The sequence below is a fragment of the Strigops habroptila genome, chromosome 6 (assembly GCF_004027225.2).
Source record: "Strigops habroptila isolate Jane chromosome 6, bStrHab1.2.pri, whole genome shotgun sequence".
NCBI lineage: Eukaryota > Metazoa > Chordata > Aves > Psittaciformes > Psittacidae > Strigops > Strigops habroptila.
In genome coordinates this window covers 62,167,664-62,185,987 of record NC_044282.2, presented here as the reverse complement: position 1 = coordinate 62,185,987, position 18,324 = coordinate 62,167,664, and the positions used below count along the sequence as shown (strand labels likewise).

Sequence of the window (18,324 nt, the reverse complement as noted above, 5' to 3'; positions counted from 1 at the left end):
CCAGTGCTTCCCGTGCACACACAGTGCTGCTGGGAGGGAAAGCACATGGAGTGGTGGGATCCGGCACAGATCCAGGAGGAGGCGCAGAGCCTTGATCTGCAGAAGAGGCCAAGGAAGGAGGAATCCTGCAGGGCTTGCGGGGCTTGCGGGTTAATGCCAGGGAAGCCTAGGAGATGCCTGTGCCACAGCTCAAGCATAGCCCCTTTGCTCAGAGCCCCCGTTTGCAGCTCAGGGCCCCCTCTGCCCCCAGTCTGGGGCTCTGTGGAGCCTCCCTACCCCGGGGGTCCTGCTGGGGGACAAATGGAGCCCTGGTGTCCCTCCTCACCTCCCTCCTCTCTTCTACAGTAGCCAAGAAGAGACATGGCCCTCCTGGGCCACCCCCGTAGTGCATCTAACAGGTAACAGGGAAGTCACTGTGTCTTCCCTGCTCGAAGCAGCCCTGAGTTCCAGCAGTGGCTGCCCAAGACCTGCGGAAGGGTCAGGTGAGGTGCATGTGGGCACGTGCCTGTCCTGGGGCCAGGCAGATGGTGGACCTCAGCGAGGAAGCCCAGGACCTGCTGGCCTATTTCAGACCCCCTGACACGGACAGCCTGGGTCAGGTCCAAGAGGTGTCCATCCTGCCTGTGCCACCAGCACCACCAGTGACTGCAAGACCTTGCTGTCTGCCTGCCCCCATCCTGCACAGAGGGGAAGGCAGAGTCCAGGCTGGTTTGTTCCCTGTGCAGCCACAGGACCAAGGACGAGAGGAGTCCTCAAGCGCCCTGTGCTCTGCTGGGATGGCCACCTCTGGAGGCCTCCAGCAGCAAAGATCCCCAAAGAGCAGCTGTGAGTGCTCTCCTCAGGAATGCGAGACCTAGGTGGAGAACTCATGGTGAAACCAGGCCTTTACCATAATAAAATAGTAACATCCTTAAAACATGTCTGAGAGCTCCTTATTTATTGAACAGGCAGGCAATGACCTCCAGGGCTACAAGGATGTCAGGGACAGTGCTGGCAGGGGGACACAGGCATTGGGGCTGCTCTGTGCCTCGTCCCCACCCTGGAAGCGGCTGGCATGTGTCCCCAGATCCCTGCTTCCTCCTCATTTCTGGGCTCCAAGACTTGCATCCTGAGAGCCCCACAGTAGCTGGCTGGGCACTTCTGCCAGCCCCAGTGTGGGATGCACAGCCTTGGGATTGATGCCATATTCCAGCCCCATTTCTCTGGGACTAAAGCCATGAGTGGGACCCATGGAGGAGGAATGCAAGAGAAGGCCCAGCAGCAGCAGGGAGGAGATGTCCCTCAAGGATGCTGAAAGGCTGCTAGGAGAGCCCAGGGAACCCCTATTTTCCCAGTCCAAATGCCCTCCACCAGCCATGGGGCCCTCTGGGCTCTTCTGGGGATCGTCACCCAGGGCCTCTGGGCACGGGGAAATCACCAACCCATTCTCATAACGCCTCGACATCTCTGGTGGCGGCACTGACAGCTGTAGCCGTAGACAATCCCAACACTACTTCTATCAAGACATACTATTTCTCTCCGGATGGCTTCAAGGGCCCAACGTACTCAGTGTGCCAGATACTCCAATGAGCCCTGCCTTAGTTTATACGCCGGGCATGGGTTTGATTCGTGTGGTTGGCCTTGAGCCTTATTCCATATTTTGGGCAAGCTGTGAGGATCGCCGCACAGGTCTCCAAAGGCACTGGTGCCCCTGAGGGTGGGTGCTGTCAGAGGCGCTGTGCTGACCGACGGGGGCTCTGCCCACCCGGCAGCGCGGCGCAGGGCGCACAGGACCGCGGCGGGGTCTCTGGGTGCCCCGGAGGCCACTTTCCAGCAGTGATAACTGCCCCATGAGAGCCGTTACCTGCTCCCTGAGACCCATTGCCTGCCCCTGACACCCGTTGCCTGCCCCCGACACCCTTTACCTGCCCCCGACACCCACCGCCTGCCCCTGACACTCGCTACCTCCCCTCAGCGCCATTCCCGCCTCCCCAGCGCCACGGCCGCAGCGCGCATGGGCGGGAACGGCCGCTGGGCGGTGGGGAGCGGTGCGGTGCGGTGCGGGTGCGCACGCGCGGGGAGGGCGCGCACGCGCGGGGCGGGCGTTGCCTGGCGACGGGGGGACGCGGTGCGTGGCGGGCGCTGCCGGGCCCGGCGGTGCGGGATGGAGCGCGGGGCGGACGCGGAGGCTGCGGCCCCGGGGCGGCGGGACCCGGGGCAGGACCCCAGCGACCCCGGCCCTGGTCCCGAGGAGCGCATCGCCGCCCGCCAGCGCCGCATCGCCGCCCGCCTCGATGCCAAGCGCCGGTGAGAAACGGGGCGCGTCTGCTCCCCCCCGCTGTCCTTACCAGCCCTCACAGGTCACAGCATCTCTCCCCAAACTGGCCTGGGGTCAGGGACCATCCTGAACCAGTCGGAGGCATTGCCCATGCCCTGCCAAGTGGCAGGAGGGCAGGGGCCACCCCTCCAATCCCAGCTCAGCCCAAAGTCATGGATATCCCTGTGGTGTCCCCTGCCCAGCTCTAGGGCAGCGATACCCCAAGATGCTGCCCTGCCATGGACCCTCTGGGCAAATCAGCACCAGACCCATGGCGTCCGGGATCAGGCTGATGTTGTTGCCAATACTGGGACTCACCAGCAGTGAGGCACACCTTTCCCCAAACCAGGACTGAACCCAGCATCTCCTCCCCAACCTAAGAGTGAACTAGAGCAAGGTGCCCGCCGACCCTGCTACCAACCCATGGGGCCAAAATGGACCTAGGATGCTGACATCCAATCCCACCCCAACAGGCTCATTTTCCCCTTCCTGGTCCCAGAGCCTTTCTTAAAGGTAATAGTGAGCCCAAGGATCTAGCATGGGATCGGTGCCAGCACTGAAGTGGCACCAGATGGAAGCTGGCTGTCTTCATGGCCAAGCAAGGGCCACTCCTCTCACCTCAGCACCCCCCAGGCGGTCTCTGCCCCCTGCTTTCCTCCCTCTGGGAAGCAAAAAGGGTCAAGCAGAGCCCCCCAGCCCTGTGCTGTAGCAGTAGCCAGCCCCAGGCTCCCCTCCCAGCTCCAGAAAGGGAAGCACAGGCCCTGTTTTCCCTCAGGGAGCTGCCTTTTGCATCTCCTTTCTGCATCTGTGGGGGCATCCTGGCCTGGGACTAAATCTGCACTGAACCATGCTGTCTGGGCTGGGATTCCAGGTCCAAGGCCAACTCCGAGCATTAGGAAGATGGTTCTATTTTAAAATGTCCTGTCTTTTTCCCTTTTCTGCCCAGGGAGGCCCTTGGAGAAGAGGCGGAGCCGAAGGTAGTAGAGGAGGAGGAAGAGCAGAGAAAGAGCCACCAGCAGATTGAGGAGAGCCGGCAGGTGGGGCAGTAGGACAGGAAGGTCTTCTTGGGTCCCTGACCTCTAGAAATTTGGCTTTACCCTGCTTTTAGCTTTGTGTGCTGCTCAGAGTCACACAGCAGCATTTATGTGAGAATGTGAGAAGAAGCAGGGAAAGAAACTCCTCAGGACTGGGTGGAGGGTGATTCTTGGGCTGAATCCTGGGGTCACAATTTCCCTGTGACAAACAGTCCATATATTGGAATGATCTGGGACTGGCACCGTGCATCCAAACCCCAAACCAACCCCCCTGCCCCATCTGCACATGCAAGGGAAGGAAAACAAGAAGGTGCTCTGAGCACATTCCTCTTTGTGGTGATGGCCTGGAAGGCTTTGCAGGAGAGAGAGAACCCATGCATTGAAGTCGCAGAATCACAGACTGGTTTGGGTTGGAAGAGGCCTTAAAGTTCACCCAGTTCCAAGCCCTTGCCACGGGCAGGGACACCTTCCACTAGAGCAGGTTGCTCCAAGCCCCTGTGTCCAACCTGGCCTTGAACACTGCCAGGGATGGGGCAGCCACAGCTTCTCTGGGCACCCTGTGCCAGGGCCTCAGCACCCTCACAGGGAACAACTTCTGCCTAAAATCTGATCTCAATCTCCCTTCTGTCAGTTTAAAGCCATTCCCCCTTGTCCTGTCCCTACAGGCCCTTGTCAGAAGCCCCTCTCCAGCTTTCTTGTTGCCCCCTTTAGGCACTGGAAGCTGCTCTAAGGTCTCTCCTTAAGGAGCCTTCTGTTCTCCAGGCTGAACAAGCCCAGCTCTCTCAGCCTGTCTCCACAGCAGAGGTGCTCCAGCCCTCGAAGCGTCTTTGTGGCCTCCTCTGGGCTCGCTCCAGCAGGTCCTTGTGGTGTTCATCACTACTGCCATAGCATGAGAAAACAGGACTTATGGGTCCACACAGACACCTCAGCATGGGGACAGGAGGCAGACCCTGGGTGGGCATAGAAAGAGTTCCCCCAGTATCCCTTTTCCAGAGCTCAGGTCCCTGTGTGTGAGATGTGTACCACCTGCTTCACAGAGGCTGGCCAAGCTGCAATTTGAGGGCACGCAGATGGTGACAAGCATCCAGGTGGCTGCTGACTTGAGGGAGACACAGAGGAGGGCAGAGAATGCAGAGCTGAAGCTGCAGAGGTAAGAGACTGTGTGGTGGGTCTGCGATGCCGGGAAGGAGCAGTGCAGATGTTGGTGCAGCTTTCTTGGTCATCCGGGAATGCTCAGCAATCAGGGCTAAACTGAGTTTATGTTCAGAAGGAAAATTGAGGCAAAGAGCCTCCAGGTCCTACCTGCCACGGCGGGATCTTTACAGAGCTCTGCAGGTCAAGGCTGGTGGCTTCCCCAGCTGGCATTGCAGTACTATGGATGCCTGGTTACTGATGTCCTCCAAACCCATCACATCTTCAGCTCCAGAGCTGGAGAAACACAGGTGGTTCTCAACTTTTCACACCAGGAGCTTTTACCATCTATACTTGTGGCCTTCCTTGCTCCAGAAGCATATGCACATCTGTGCCTTGCTAAGCAGGTCTCCTGAGCCTGGAGGTGATGCCATGGTGGAGAATGTGCTACTGTGTGCTAAGAGGTGGCCTTTTTCCAGAGGCTGCCCTCCAATCATGGAGGTAGGGATAGTCATTAGCTATAGCAAGGGAATGCGCTGGGACAGCCACGTCAGGACATGTGTGAGGAGGCGGAAGAATGTGAGGCTGTGCTCATTTGATGAATTGGATATTAAGGTCTTTGCAGTGAGAGTGGTCAGATGCTGGGCCAGGGGCCCCTGATACTGTAGAGATCTTCCTCCTTGCAGATACTCAGTACATGCCTGGACAAGGCCCTGCACAGCCTGCTCTGACATTGAAGTTAATCCTGCTGTGACCGGGAGGTGGCGATTTCCCGAAGCCCTTCCAGCCTCGATTATCCTCTGATCCCCCCTGTGTGCCTTCCTGGGCAAACCTGTCCTGCTTCACCAGAGGAGCCGGGCAGCCTCCAAGGGACGGGCTCTTTCAGCCCTGTCCCCCGGACTCGATCAGCTAGGAAACACTGAGTCCTCCTTCCCGCTGCCTTTGGAGGGCACTGTAGGAACAGTTTCTGGGAGGCTGGCTATAGCAGGATGCACGTCGCTTGCTCAGTGCGCTTCCTTGTGGGAATCTCATTAAAGAAGCAGGTGCTGTGCCCAGGAACTGGCCGTAGAGCAGGTTTGGGGGTGACAAAGGTGGTGGCCGCTGCTCAGCCTGAGCCAGGGGCCATTCCAAGAGCACGTTGAATGGTGTCTCTGAAAGAGGAATGAGCTTTGTAGTATGGATGTTGGCTGTTCAGTGCCATTTGGCTTTAGCTGGAGTATGGTCTCTGGGCAGTTTGACTACCAAGTCTAGATGTAGCTGGGAGGCTGTTTGGCACTGCTTGTCCATCTCCTCTCGCCTAGGGACAGCTTGCTTGGCAGAAGGGCTAGTGCTCCTTCTAAAGCTGACTGCTGCCTGAGCATCCTCAGCCTTTTCTCCTCTGGGTAAGGGCAGAGCTGGGGAAATGCCTGTCTGAAGAGAAGGGCCTGCAGGATCCCAGCTCTGCCCTTATCCAATGCTCTAACAAGCGCTTACAAGAAAGCTGCTGTTCCACTGATGTCTTGAGGCAACTCTGAATTCAAACTGGGTTATGCAGGAAAGTGCTCCTGCAGGCTGGGCCACCAAACCATGTCTTAAGCACTTGCTGCCCTGTCCCAGCTCCCCATTTGCCATGTGCTCCTTATTAACCTGCAGGGTGCAGAAGCTGGAGAATGAAGCCAAGTCTAGCACACAGAAGTTTGTGGAGATCACCTCCAAGTGGGCCTTGGCCAAGGACATGACGATCCCACAGGATCTGTGGCAGCTGCTGAACCAACAGCAGCAACTGTGCACGCTGCTTCTGGAGCAGAAGAACAAGCTCATCAGTGAACTGCAGCAGGTAGTGTGGGGACCAGGCAGGAACAGCTGGCAAGGTTTGGGTGGTTTCAAGGTCTGGAGGATACTGTTCTAAAGCATCCTGCTGTCTGGATTTTCAATCCACCAGTACATGGCTGGGGTCTGTGCAGTGTCAGTTGCTTTGGGCCAAAACTGTGCCAGGAGCTGCAGTGCCAGTATCCTGATATGGGTGCTCTAGCAAGGTGCAGTGTACAGGGACAGACACACAGGGCGCTGGCAGCAATAAGGCAAGCTGGCAGAGCCCAAATTACACAATAAAATTAAAAGGCACATGAGCAGAGAGAGGGAGTGTTTTTGTAGAGGGAAGAAGAGGTTCCACAGTGGGTTCTCTTGCCTTCGAAGAAGGAGTCGTGCGTCTGCAGGCCTGTCACCTCCCACTCCATCTCACCTGGACCTCTGGCGGTGGTGATCTGTCTCTCCTCCCGCCTTCTCTCCTAACTACCTCTTCTTTAGAAAAGACGGAGTCCTACCCTACCTGGTAGGGTAGGGTGATGTGGGTCCTACCCTTTCAGTTAGCCCCTGAGGGTTCCTGGTCAAATACTTCTCTTTGATTTCAGCATCTGCTCTCCTCCTCCAGGAGCTGAAAAACAAAGATGAGCAATACGTGCAGGCCATTAAGAAGCAGTCGGATGATATTCACCTGCTGTTGGAGAGAATGGAGGAACAGATCAGGACCATGCTGAAAACTTACCGTCATAACGTCCTACAGATTGAGGTAGCCAGTTCATACGGTGGAGGAAGAGTCCAACAAGAAAACCTGCAGCCACTTGCTTCTCCATATCTATGTCAAAAAGACCTCAGGCTCATTGCACTGGCTGGGTTGACTACTGCCCAGAGCAGCATGGCTGATGATGAATGAGGCTAAAATCCAGCCAAGCAAGAGCACTGAATGGCATTGAGTGCCGAGGGGCTGGTTTATACCGTGCTGTGAATGACTGTGGTTCAGTGCAGAGCAACTCAGTGATGTGTGAAAACTGTTGCTGCTTGATGGCTGGTTATTCATGTCTCTAAAAGCCAGAAAGGACTACTGTGGTTCTTTAGCCTTACCTTCTGCAGAGCACAAAGTCCCAGCTCACGGTTCAAACCTGCATTTGTTGCTGAATGAGGGCATCCCTCTCCATTTAATGTCTTGTAAGGTGAAATCAAGTGGCTGTCTGATCCAGCTCCACTGCTAATTACCAAGCAATGATTTCCAGTGAGCTCACATTGCTACCCACCACCCAGAGCATCCCTCCCAGCTCTGGATGGGTGATAGCAGCAGTCCTCTTGGGTTTGCAGGGGGAGGTCTCCTGTTACGGAGAGATCAGGCCAGTGTTTGTTCATCAGACAGCGGCACCAATCTGCAGCAAATCCTCTCCTGGAAGCTGCTGGCTTGGATTAGTGTAAGTTGGCAACGAGTGGTGTCTACATGATGGTGAAGGGCTCTGTCTTCTCCACAGAAAGCTTTTGAGGAGGAACGGCGAGAACTGCTGGACAGCAACAGGAAGAAGTGGGAGGAAGCCATCCAGGCCCACAACGCACAGGAGGTAAGGTCCATGTGAGATTTAGAATCATTGAATAGTTTAGGTTGGAAAACACTTTTAAGGTCATTGAGCCCAAATGTTGACCCCGCACTGCCAAATCCACCACTAAACCACGTTCTTGAGTGCCACATCTACACATCTTTTAAACCCCTGCAGGGATGGTGACTCCACCACTGCCCTGGGCAGCCTGTTCCAGTGCTTGACAACCCTTTCAGGGAAGAAATTGTTCCTAATATCTAATATAAACCCTCCCCTGCTGCAACTTCAGGCCATTTCCTCATGTCCTGTAGCTTGTTACTTGTTACTAGAGACCACCCCACCTCAGTACAACCTTCTGTCAGGTAGTTGTAGAGAGTGATAAGGCCTCCCCAAGCCTCCTTTTCTCCAGGCTGAACAACCCCAGTTCCCTCAGCCACTCCCCATATGAAGGCAGCTGGTCCCTTGGGAGTATGGGGGGCAAAGAGGGATATTTTCAGCCTGCTCTGTAGGGGAATTCTCCATGCATGACCTTGCTTTGGGCTAGCCAAAGGAATTGTGATCACAGGAGGAAGCTGTCACCATTGATAAACAACATTCTCCTTTTGCCCATAGATGGAATACCTCCGTGCCCGCATGAGGAAGGTGGAAGAGTTTGAGAAAGAGCTGAGCCAGCTGCGGGTGCAGGATGAGGAGGAGTACAACAACATGAAGATGCAGCTGGAGAATGATGTAGAGGTACAGAAGAGGCTGGCGTGTGCCATGTGGCAGTGGATCAGATCTCCCTGGGCTTTTCTGTGTGTAGCTGGCTCTGGTATGAAAGCTGCAGCTGGTATGTGGTCACCTCAGCTCTTCAGCGTGCAGTCCAGCCCTGTGTCAACAGGGCGATGGAGCTGCTGTTCTCTCCATGGATCCTATACTTCAGTGTCTTTCTGCCCTTGCTCTCAGAGGTCTGTAGCACCTGAACAGTAGCTCTAGGTTGTATAAAACACCTGGGAAAGTCAAGGGGTTTGCTACTTCTGACATCATGATTGAGAGGAAGATCAAATTGTGTGACTGTCCTGACACCACATCATTTCAGATCAGCCCAATTTCCTCCTTTGTCAGGGTCTTGGCCTAGGAGGTGTGAGCTTTTTCCTCTGACATCTAGCCATAGACCAATGATTTCTCTAATGCCCACGAAGCCTCCGTGGTGTGAGAACTGTCATGAGTTTGCCCTTACTCAGGTAGGAGGGCATGCTGTGGAAGAGCACAGTCCTCCTAGGAAGCCTAGGGAAATACAAGCAAGGGTTGACGTCTAGAAGGTTTTGCACGACTGCAGGTGAAATATTACTGTTGCAAGGTCCCTGTCAGCCTGAAAGGGCGTGTCCAGGGGGACAGTCCTGACTGTGGTTTCTTCACCTTCATATTGATAACCTGGGAGGTGACCCTGAGCATGTAACCAGCAGTGTGCTGGAGATCAAGGTTCACAGACAGCAATGGGGAGCTGTTGAAAAAGGCACCTGTACTTGTGGGAGGGTTTATTTGTAAGGCAGGGGAGGGAATTATTCTTCTCTATATCTGTGTGTCCTTGCCCAGGTTTGACAACATGCTTGGGAACAGGGGAGAGAGTCTAGAACAGACCAAGCAGACAAATGGCCCCTAAGAAAAAGTTGAAAGGCTGGGGCTGCTTAGACTGGGAAAGAGAGTTCTGTAGGGAGATATCTACAGATATGTGTCCTCTGTAAATGCAAGAAAAAGTCATGGGGTTGAGTTTTGGCAGGAAAGATTTAAATTGGCATTCAGATTTTGCGTTGAAATTTCAAGCTAGGAAAGCGGCAAGGACTTGGTTAGCTGGAGTGACTGTGCCCTTGGTTTGCTGCTCTGTGATACATGGCTTTAGGAACAGCTTAAATCAACTTCTGCTGGGACTGATTTGGTGAAGTTTTCCTTCTTTGGGGCAGAGGGAGGAGCTACAGGTCCTCCTGATTCCCTTCAGAAGAAAAGAGAATTTGGAAGTACCTATTTTCCTGACTAACCTGTGGTATCATTATTCTGAGGTCTCTCTGAATCAGGAGCTTAGCCAAGACCTAACAGTGAAGTCTGTGGTTTGAGGGTTATTGAGTACTCCCCAGTTTCACTAGATGGGAATCAGCATTTTAAATCTGGGGGTTGGGCCATGGCTTTCCTCCATCTGCTATAAGGAGGAGGTCCCTTGGCCCTGCTGGGATTTACCTCCGTCTTTTCTTCAGTCAAGCTTTGATCCTAGCCGGGTGGGACTGCTTCTGAGTGTCTTCTCGGGTTGTTTGTACACTGCCTGTTGTAAGTAGGGCTACCCAGGAGAGCTCCAAGCCAGCTAACTCAGGTACCAGTGTCTTCCCTGCTTCTAGCCTACAGCTCAGGACTCTTCGTCTGCCCCCAGAGATCCCCCTGGGCCTAGAGCAAGCCCAAGCCCCTGATGGAGACCCCGTTGGGTCTCTTTGCTGTGCAGTTTGCTGTGCACAACCAAGCCTGTAGCTGATGCTGTAATTTACGGGCATGCAGGAGCTTCATTCTAATCAATTCCTATCACGGAAGAGGTCTTTATAGGCTCCTCAGTAAAACACTGTATTATGAGATTTTTTTCAGTATCAGACTTCCGCCTCCTTTTGCACGTGGAAAACACACTAATGAATTAAACTACACCAGCTCTCACCCATTCATGCAGTCGTTCTGCCTGCGCCTGATGCCACTGTGTCCCCTGAGCTCGTTTCAAAGTGACCCGTAGAGCTGAGAGAGAGGTTCACTGGCAGGGTGTGATACCTCCCAGCCCAGAGCAGCAGCGCCAGGAGACTGGGGCAATCATCCCACAAAGCAGCTCTTCCTTTCCGTCAGCTGTCAAGCAAACAAGGTGCTGGGAAGCTGAGAGAGATTTCCATGCCCTGGCCAGCACAGCCCCAGGGAGCAGGGAAACCTTTCTCCCCTGCTAATCCCTGCCAAAAACCAACACAAGAGCCACCCCAGAGCCCCCAGCAGATACAGCCCTGTGACTTACAGGAAAGCTGGCTGAACAGTCTGCTGAGCCATCCCATGCTCCTGCACTGAGGGTGAGCTCGTAGCTATGAAACGCTCGAGAGAAACAGGTTTCCCTCTGCCTCCCCCCTTCCATAAACCACCCTCTTCATTGGCACAGAGAGAAGCGATAAAATCTGACGGGATTTATTAATAGCACCTCTCCCATCACTAGGGAGCGGTGCTTCGGGAACGGCTTCGAGCATCCCAGTGTGGGGCTGCTCGAGGGAGAAAAGCACCAACTTACTTTTGCCAGGGAGCAGGGCCGGGGCTGGAGGATCGGGGAGATGGAGATGGAGGAGGACACCCGCTGCAGCTCCGGAGCCACCAGCAGATGTTTGGGAGCACCAAGAAGGAGCAGAGGAAGTTTTGTCATGCAGGAGTCACATTGAAGAAGTGGGGAGATGATGCCAGCAGAGGAGGCTGAGGGTGTCCTTCGAGCCAGGAGGGTTGGATGGAGCGGTCCCCACTCACTCCAAGCAGGTAGAGGGATGCTGCAGGTTATTGCTGCCATCTTGAGGCCGGCAACCTGAGCTGGAGAAATACCCTCTGTCCCCCCTGCAGCACCCCAAGGAGCGTGAGGCTCCCCCTGGCCCCCACAGCTTATAACATGTTCCAGCCAAGCAGCATTATTTACTTTAGTAAATGGAACAAGTTTTCATTGGAACTGCGTGCCCAGAGAAGCTGTGGCTGCCCCATCCCTGGCAGTGTTCAAGGCCAGGTTGGACAGGGCTTGGAGCAACCTGCTCTAGTGGAAGGTGTCCCTGCCTGTGGCAGGGGGTTGGAGCTGGATGATGTTTAAGGTCCCTTCCAACACAAACCATCCTGTGATTCTATGATTATCAATCTCGTTTCCTTATCAATCTTATAGGGGATGAATAATCCTTTACCCACATGGCTCAGGCCCCAAAACCCCGAAAAGAGCAGGAGCCAGGGGTGTGAGTCTGCTATGGGCAGCGATGGGGAGACCACAGGCCAATGCAGCGCAGGGTGCCAGGGCAAGGTTCATGGTTCTCAGGTGTTCTTTCAGGAGCTGTCAGTAGGAGCCAAGGCTGATGGGAATATTGCTGCCCATGTGAGCACGGGGGGTCCACAGGGCAGGTGCTCCCTGCCAGCATCCCAGCTCTCCTCAGCCCTCATGAGTGGTAAGGTCAGGCCCTCAGTGTTGGAAGGGGATGGGGAATCAGGGCATGAGGGTTAGCAGGAAAGCACCTGGAATGGTGATGTATTTGAAGTTCTTCCGCCATCTGACGGTCCCTGGTGAGGTGACTGCATGTCCCACTGTGTCCTGGAGCTTTTCCACCTCTGACACATCCAAAGGGGCCACACAGGCAGTGCGGAGGGCCAGCTCCGCTATCCCGGAAGCCCATATGGTCTTCAACAAATTATCTACTGACATATCCCTGCTCATTGACCCCAACTCAGGCCATGCCCACAGACCCTGGGCTGTCCTCCCTCACCCAGACCAGCCATCCCCCTCCTGGTGCCTCAGTCCAGCCACGATGGGTTCACTCAGCCCAGCAGAGCTAAGATCCTGCCAGGGGCTTGGAGCAGCCCCAAAGACCTTCCCCATCACCCCCCTTTGGAGGATGCTTTTTGGTTCCGTCAGGTTCCTGTCCCAGGGAAAATAAATGCCCTCTAAAAGAGACTCCCTGGGGTCCACGTTGGATGTGAAGCAGCAGACGCAGTCCTGGAAAGGCAGGACTGTGCCAGGGAGGGGGACCTGCTCCGTGAGGGTGATGGATGAGGCTGAGATGACCATATCTGGCCACCTCGGGGCAGCAGGACAACCCTTCTCCTCCACCCAGAGCTACGGGTGGTCACCACTGCAGGGTTGGAAGGGTGGTGGCCATGAAGCGCAGAGAAAGAGATCTAGAGCTTCAGCATGGCCGGGAATCCGCCCGCCTCCGGGCTGTGGGAACTGGTGGCATTGCTTGTGCTGTTGCCATGGGGTTGCCATGGTATTTTGTATCTGCAGTTGTCATGGAGACAAGAGGAGGTTAGGAATGGGGGCTGTTGCCAGGGCTGCCAGGATGTCCCTCAGGCCCCACACAAAGGAGTTAGAGGCCTGAATGACCTATGGTTCACTGTTTTGTTTGATCTCAATTTATTGGTTCCGTGACACCCACTAGCACCACGGGAGGGGACCAGCCACTGCCACCCTATGTCTGGCTGAAGGACCATGTGCTCTTCCATGCCATGGCAATGGAAGCACGGGGAGCACTGCCAAGAAAAGTCACTGTGACAGCTCCTAAGTGGGGTGGGAATTGCGTTGAGAAACCCTTGAGTTGAGTTGGCCTAACCATCTCCCATGCTTACCTTCAGGTGCCCCTGGCCAGCGAGAACCCTTCGGATGGGAGTCGAGGGGATGGCATTGGGGTGGAGGTGGGTGGCCCAGAGAGACCATCCCAGCCTGCTCCCCACAAGCCCTGGGCTATGCCTCCCCAGACCCTGGGGCAGGGGCTCTCTGGGGTGCCTGCTCCCCGGTGGCTTCATGATGCCCTGGCCAGCTCAGCCCTGGGTCTCTGTGACAGCCATGCATGATGTCACGTTGCATCACAAACATGGCACGCACTGTAGCAGGTTTTGGGGAGACCGGGGTGTCACTTTGACACCTGGAGACTCAGGTGGCCCTTTGACAGTGTATGAGCCAGCGAGCAACTGGACACTGTGAGAGATGGCAGGAAAAGAACGCAAGCAGGTAGAAGCGGTGTGCTTCGGTGTCACCCCAACCTCTCCTCCCCTCGGGGGGTCTGGCTGGCCCCCCTGATTGACCCCTTTGCACATCCCCTTGTCGTGTAGAGCTTCTGGAGCAGATGCTGGGACTCCCTGTTCACGATGGAGGAGTGGAAGTTGGTGTTACTGGTCTTGATGGCAACCCTGAGCCTTTGGGCCCTCTGCACGCTCGTGCTGCCCTGTGCCCCCGGCTTGTTGGCCGTAGTGTGTGTCAGCATCCTCATGTCCTGTTGGCCCAAGTGCAAGGACAAGGTAGGTGTCCATCCTGGCATCACCCCAAGCCCTCCAAGGGCAGGGTTAGCCCGGGACAGGGGTGCTGGGGAGGGCCCCATTTTGGGAGGGAGCAGTGAACAGTGGCTGTTGCCCACCCAAACCAGGCCCCTGCTCTGGAGCCAGCAAGATGGTTCTGCTCGGGCACCAGGCTTGTGGCCAGGGACACCCCTGCATCCATGACTCTGGTTACCCCTCCCAGGGTCCCTGTTTGCAGGGGCCCTCCTGGCTGAGCAGAGACACCCCACACTGACCCAGGCATTTTTTCTGGAAGCAGGAGACCTTTGCCAGAAAGTGGAGTTGGAAAAGCTGGAGGAAGAACCCAATAGGTGAGCAGCCCCGTCCCAGAGTCGCGCTGGCTCTGCAGCGGCTCCCAACCGAGAGATACCATTGCACCGAGAGCCTCCGCAATGGCTGCCCTTGCTCATTCTCCCTCTGCCGCCTCCTTTCCCAGGAGCCTTCATCATGTGGGATGGCACCAAGAAGTCTAAGGAGAACCTGAAGGCTAAGTAAGCAGAGCCCTTCCCTGCAGGGGGGCATCCCCACACCGGACCCCTGGCTGGGAACCCCACATGTGGGTCCCTCTGACCCTGCAGTTGCCAGGGGAGACCTCGGGTGGGCAAGAGCAGGATCCGGCACAGACTTCCCCCTGAGGAAGTCGAGGAAGGGAAGGGCTTGGGGAGCAAGGGAAGGGGCTGGTGGCTTGGGAGCGGCCAGGGCAAAGCCCTGCAGGGATGCCAGGTCTCCAGGGCAGTGCCCACTGCTGGCACCCACTGCACCCCGTCCCGCAGAGCCCACTGGTGGCCCTTGTGCCCCTCTCTGTGCTCAGCCCTGGGCCTGGGCTGGCCCTGCTCTCCTCGGGCTGGAAGGTGCCTGGCCCCTCACTCTGCACCTCATGCTGCAGAGCTGGGCTTGCCCTGAGCATCCCCAGGAAACCCCTGAGACAGAGCACCCCAGAGCTGGCTCCAGGGAGCTGGAAGCTCACCTAGCCCCTCAGGAGAAGGCAGAGAGAGGGCCCTGGCTCTGTTCTGTCCCACAGCAGTCCCCACAGCCCAGCCACTCTTCCCCCTACAGAACCCACGCTGGGGAAGCCGCCTCTGCAAGGGGACACCAGGGCAGGACAGGTCCCATGGATGAAGGTGGAAATCTGAGTGCAGAGCTCCTCAGGAACCAGCCCTCCACTGCCAGATCCCTGGTGGAGTCCCTGAACCTCACCCAAATCTGCTTTGACCTGCTGGGTGAGCTGCAGAGTATTCTGGATAGCGGTGCCCCACTGCCACGGAAAGCCGTAAGGAAGGAGTATCTCGTCTGCCTGAAGTGCCATCAGTGCCTCACCAGCAGCTGCCCACACTACAGCAAGCCTGCAGCAGAGCAGGAGCTGCCCACACTGGCTGCCAACCTCGTCACCGTGGATTTGGTGATGCACAGGGGGGACCCACAGCTGCAGCTGGGGCTGGGCATTGAGCTGGCTGTCGGGGGGCAGCTGGTCTACGTGGAGAAGATCAACCACTGGATCCCCGAAGGGGACATTTGTGAGGGCTGCTGTGACCAGTGCCACAAGCCTCTGCCCAGGAGCCCTGGGGATGGCGAGGACTCGCAGGCATCATTCTTCGACCTCAGCGACCAGGGGACACCGGCAGCACACCCAAGACCGGCCAGGCAGAACACAGGGGCTCCAAAGCACACCAAAGGGGGCAATACCAGCAGTGCCAACCTCCCCAGTGTGGACCCCACATGGTGCCAGCCTCCGTGGGCATGGACACCCTCCCCTCCAGCCCTGGACCGGCTGCACAGAGCTGGCATGGAGCCCCTGCCCTCTGTGGACTACAAGGGCCTGGACCAGGGGCTCAGGGTGCAATGCTTCAGGGAGCCCTGGGCCAAACTGAAGAAGAGCGTGCGGAGCAGCGTTTCAGCCAAGTCAGAGAGCTCGGCACCCACAGGCACCACAGATGGGGAGCAGGCGATGCCATCCAAGCTCCGGTGTCAGCCTGTCGAGCAGTTCGATGTCACGCCGATGAATGTGTGAGGAGCTCAGAGACAGCAGGTGGGACTGTCGTGGGCAGGGTGAGCACAGCATAGAATCATAGAATCATAGAATAGTTAAGAGTTGGAAAGCACCTTAAGATCATCCAGTTCCAATCCCACTGCCATGGACAGGGACGCCTCACACTAGACCATGTTGCCCAAGGCTCTGCCCAGCCTGGCCTTGAACCCTGTCAGGGATGGGGCAGCCACAGCTTCTCTGGGCAACTTGTGCCAGGGCCTCAGCACCCTCACAGGGAACAACTTCTTCCATAACTTGCCCTGTTTAAGTTTAAACCCATTACCCCTTGTCCTGTTGCTACAGTCCCTGATGAAGAGACCGTCTCCAGCATCCTTGTAGGCCCCCTTCAGATACTGGGAGACTACTATGAGGTCTCCACGCAGCTTCTCTTCTGCAGGCTGAACAGCCCCAACTTTCTCAGCCTGTCTTCCTACAGGAGGGGCTCCAGCCCCCTGCTCATCCTGGTGGCCCTCCTCTGGCACTGCTCCAACACTTCCGTGTCCTTCTTATGTTGACACCAGATCTGCACACAGTATCACAAGTGGGGTCTCACAAGAGCAGAGTAGAGGGGCAGGATCGCCTCCTTTGACCTGCTGCTTGTGAATCTGGTTCATGTTCAGTTTCTCGCTGACCAACACCCCCAAGTCCTTCTCCTCAGGGCTGCTCTGAATCTCTTCTCTGCCCAACCTGTAGCAGTGCCTGGGATTGCCCCAACCCAGGTGTAGGACCTTACACTTGGCCTGGTTAAACTTCGTAAGGTTGGCATCAGCCCACCTCACAAGCGTGTCAAGGTCCCTCTTGTGAGGAACATAGGAGTGATTCGTGTCAACAAATAGGAAATCTTAGTGATTAGTATGTGTAAAAGAATATGATAAATGTCCCTGTCGACATCACAGTAAAAAGGAAAAAGGGATAAGGGAATAATTCCTTGGTTAATCACACAATTGCTGAAAGAAGTGTTTTGTTCCTTGTCTGGTTGCTTAAATGCTTTTAGGGGGTTAGGAACGTGTTCTGTTGTTGAATGTTGTGGAACCTAACCATATAAAAGTGGAATGTGTGAGGGCTAAGATGGCGATAAGACATCTGTAATGTATATAGTTTCTATGTTTGCAAGGTTTTTTTGCAAGGTCGTTTGGCAGGCATTGCAGCACACCAGCCTGAAACCGGTCGGGCCGGTTTTGTTGCTAGCCGAAGCAGGAGAAGTTGAGGACACGCCTATCCCTGGAAGGTCGCTGCTAGCCGAGGCGGGAAAAAGTTGGAGACACGCCTACCCCTGGAAGGCCGCTGCTAGCCGAGGCGGGAAAAGTCCGAAGCGGGAAAGTTTGAGACACGCCTATCCCCGAAAGATACATAAGCCAGGGGCGGGAACTATGGGGTGTGCGCCTTGGTGGGCAGAGACTCCCGGCGCACCCAGCGCTGTTTGCTTGCCTTTATTTATTTAATAAATTCTAAAAATCCTATTTGGGACTCGACTAATTTATAACACTCTGGATGGCATCCCTTCCCTCCAGCGTATCAACCGAACCACACAGCTTGGTGTCGTGGTGTCGTCGGCAAACTTGCTGAGGGTGCATCAATCCCACTGTCCATGTCACCAACAAAGATGTTGAACGGGATCGGTCCCAACAGCGACCCCTGAGGGACACCACTCGTTACCCATCTTTAGTTGGACACTGAGCCGTTGACCACAACTCTCAGCATGCGGCCATCCAGCCAATTCTTTATCCACTGGGTGCTCCACCAAATTTTGTCTCCAATTTAGAGACAAGGATGTCATGTGGGAAAAGCATGGGGGGATGCGGGCAGGACAGGGCTGTCTCGTGCAGCCATCGACGCCGTAGTGTTCAGGTGTTTCTGTAGGACAATATAGTGTGGTGTGGGAGTGCTGGGGTGGCAGTGAGGGACGTGATGGCCTCTCGCTGACTTTTGGTTTGGATGGGGCTGTGAAACAGGAGTGGGACTGACACCAAAGTGTTGATTCCCTGTGAGGTGTGGTCCCTCTGGCCCCTCTGGAGATGGTCAAGCTGACAGCCACAGGGTTTCTGCGTGCACTGAGCCAGGTGACCATCAACGTCCTCGGCTGGCCTTGTGCCTGGAGCCAGTGCTTCCCGTGCACACACAGTGCTGCTGGGAGGGAAAGCACATGGAGTGGTGGGATCCGGCACAGATCCAGGAGGAGGCGCAGAGCCTTGATCTGCAGAAGAAGCCAAGGAAGGAGGAATCCTGCAGGGCTTGCGGGGCTTGCGGGTTAATGCCAGGGAAGCCTAGGAGATGCCTGTGCCACAGCTCAAGCATAGCCCCTTTGCTCAGAGCCCCCGTTTGCAGCTCAGGGCCCCCTCTGCCCCCAGTCTGGGGCTCTGTGGAGCCTCCCTACCCCGGGGGTCCTGCTGGGGGACAAATGGAGCCCTGGTGTCCCTCCTCACCTCCCTCCTCTCTTCTACAGTAGCCAAG

The 18,324-nt window shown here is 56.0% G+C and overlaps 1 protein-coding gene across 1 annotated transcript; it reads left to right on the top strand.

Annotated features, from left to right (window-relative positions):
- Positions 1 to 2,062: 2,062 nt before the first annotated feature.
- Positions 2,063 to 15,968, top strand: LOC115609992. Its single transcript, XM_030490881.1, has 11 exons — positions 2,063 to 2,286; positions 3,243 to 3,333; positions 4,368 to 4,480; positions 6,094 to 6,277; positions 6,872 to 7,009; positions 7,734 to 7,820; positions 8,409 to 8,531; positions 13,626 to 13,811; positions 14,107 to 14,158; positions 14,284 to 14,338; positions 14,904 to 15,968. Exons 1-11 carry the CDS (start codon positions 2,144 to 2,146, stop codon positions 15,853 to 15,855), a joined length of 2,124 nt encoding a protein of 707 aa, XP_030346741.1. The 5' UTR covers positions 2,063 to 2,143; the 3' UTR covers positions 15,856 to 15,968.
- The last annotated feature ends 2,356 nt before the right edge of the window (positions 15,969 to 18,324 follow it).